We start from the raw sequence: 2,710 nt of genomic DNA, 5'->3' as shown, positions 1-2,710 counted from the left end.
TTTATTAAATCAACTGAGTAGTTGGAAAAAAGTTCTTTGCAAACTTTTGGGTGCAATCACCCTTCTTCAGGCATAGGAAGTTTCTGCTGTTCTTAGACTCCAAGGAATGAGTCTGCAATTCCTTAGTGTGCCTGCATTTCATTATCTTTGAATAACAAGTGGAGTACCTTACCTTCAGTAGTTTCATGAGGCCTTCTAACTGAACCATCAGCTCTCTCCGGCTTTCCTGGAGAGCAGACATTCTCTGTTCCAGCTCATCCTTCCGCTGTCTGAAAAATAAACATCTAGGATCAGAGCTTATTCTTCAAAAGAATTAACTTTACACTTTCCCAGCTAGAGTTTCTCACTACTACTGTCAACATGAAGTGACTAAAGGCAACAGAGCATATTTCATGAACTCTATATAATGTCCAGATAATAGGGCTGAGAAACCAGGATGCTCCTTCAGATTAAGAATATATAGTGGGGTAAGCATGCTGCTTATGGAAAAAATAGTACTGGCACAAACCTGTCCCTAAAACACCAAGGGCCAAATTATATTCTACCTATTAGGTACATAAGTGGATGTTTATGTGTGATTCTCTTCCACCCTGCTTGAGTCCTTAAAAACCAGTTAATGCAAAAAAGGTGAGTGGGTCGTCCTTGTTGCTTAATCTTAAGGGTGAGATGATAGCATGTACAAAAGTAAAGCATTAATAGATAGAACAGAATTGCACTTATTGACATCTGAGTTCACTTAGTCATCCAGTAGATGGAACAAGATCCCCAAATGGGCCTGAATCTTTAAAATTCACACAAGTTTGGTTGTATAGTGACATAATAGGAAGAAATGCCAGTCTGTGATCTGTTGTTTTTGTTTTAGAATTTCCCTGGTCAATACACTGATTAAATTGTCACAAGAAATTAAAGGATACCTTACAGGAAAGGGCTGGAAGGGGAACTGACTCTGAGTGAAGAAAGGCAAAGAGAATTAAGAAAATCAGCCAGCACATCTGAGTGTTGGGGATTTTCAGAGGCTGGAGGTATGCTGTCAATTGGAAATGTTTGAAAATAGCTCTTGGAACTGCAGGCCTGATTGCTGCCCCATTTGTAACCCAGTAAATTCTGAACCTCAGGGAGGTTACTTCAGATTTACACATGTGTAAATGGCAACAGATTTTTGCTTCTGTATAACCTATGATAATCAGTGCAGGAGATATGTGGTGCAATTCTGCCTTCACTTACTTAACTTCAGCTCCCACTAAACTGCCACTAAAGACTGTCAAAGTTGGGCCAGATCAGGCTTCTGGACTACAGTCAGTTCTTTGGGGAGGTCTCTTCCATAAATAACCTGCAGCTACTAGTGCATAAAAATGATGATGTCATTTTCAGTTTTGCTTTAGAGCCACATTTTAGATTAAGTGATATTTATACAGTAAAACCTCATTAATTCAAAACACAGGGACCAAAATATACCAACTTTGAAATAAACAGGTTGAATTATCCAAATTATAGTACTACAGTACACTGAATTTATTATATGAAACCACTGTGTACAGTAACTGCATAATCTTTCTCATGGTTTCTTAAAGAAAATGTCTATTGTAGCCTTCTTGACCATGGCCTCATATTGGTCATGGACAAATTCACTGATTTTTTTCCCCATGGCTTTCATTAATCCCTCATCCATGGCAGTAGCATTGTCTTTCAGTATGGAATCTAGGACTGCAAGCACCACATATGCCTCCTTCCATGTGTTCGCTCAGACTCTGGCTCCTTGTTTTCTTCTGCCTCTTTGGTTTTTTCTGTGTATTCCTCCACAGGGGTGTCTTGACTTACTCTTTTACCATGGCTTTCTGCAAAAGCTGACACCTTATTATCAACATTGATGAACTCCTGGAAATTGGATTTCCTGGTAGCAAATAAAACCCCTGAAAAAAAAGGGGACATAAAGCATGCCAAAGTGCTATGTGCCGGGACAAGCATGAAGACGGAGGAGCAGGTAGCCCAGGGCTGCCTGCTCCCCTATCTCTGCGCATTGTAGAGCCCCTGCGCTGAGGTACCCTGCACCCTATCCAGCTGTGAAGCAGCAGGCTGGGGCACAGTGTGCCTTGAGATAGGGAAGCATGCAGCCCTAGGCTGCCTGTTGCCTGTTGCCTTTGCATGCATGAGTCAGCAAGGGGACTCCACTGCAGAGTTGCTGGCTAGCCCCATGCCGAGACATCCTGTGCCCCAGTCAGTCCCCCTGCAGCACATGGAACAGCAGGACAATGTGTGCAGGGGCATGCTCTGCAGCATGAAGTAGCAGCACATATTTGTGCTGCTACTATTTGTTCTGCTGCAAACGCATGCCCCTGCTCGTGTGGACATGATCCTTCAGCTTTTTTTCTCCAGATCATGAGGAATATCACTTGCTGAGAGATCTCTAAAGTACATCAGTCATAAAAAAAAGTAGCTCTATTCCCAGCTAATTTGTCTTAAGAATACAGGCAGCCCCCACTTAACATGGTTTCGCTTAGCGCGGTTTCGTTGTAGCGCTAATTTAAAATACAGGCAGTCCTCAACTTACAACGTTTCAAGTTATGTTTCACAATTACAACATTCATAAATTGACACTGTTTCAACTTTATGATGTCAGTTTCGACTTTACAATGTTTGATCCAATGCAACGCCACACCAGCGAACAAGTTTGTTGCATCGCTCATCTCCCTGGAGAACATCTGTCCAAACT

At 42.0% G+C, this 2,710-nt stretch overlaps 1 protein-coding gene across 8 annotated transcripts in view; it reads right to left on the bottom strand.

Moving 5' to 3' along the window:
* The window catches only part of DTNA (dystrobrevin alpha), a 416,444-nt gene that overhangs the window by 44,772 nt on the left and 368,962 nt on the right, over positions 1-2,710 (bottom strand). For all 8 annotated transcript variants that reach the window (XM_019526848.1, XM_019526842.1, XM_019526857.1 and 5 more), the window contains one exon: positions 173-269. In XM_019526848.1, coding sequence (XP_019382393.1) covers positions 173-269 — 97 coding nt within the window. The remainder of the gene's footprint in view (positions 1-172; positions 270-2,710) is intronic.

Source organism: Gavialis gangeticus, unplaced genomic scaffold (genome assembly GCF_001723915.1).
Source record: "Gavialis gangeticus isolate Ggan-Ray unplaced genomic scaffold, GavGan_comp1, whole genome shotgun sequence".
Taxonomy (NCBI): domain Eukaryota; kingdom Metazoa; phylum Chordata; order Crocodylia; family Gavialidae; genus Gavialis; species Gavialis gangeticus.
This window is presented reverse-complemented; position numbering and strand designations above follow the sequence as displayed.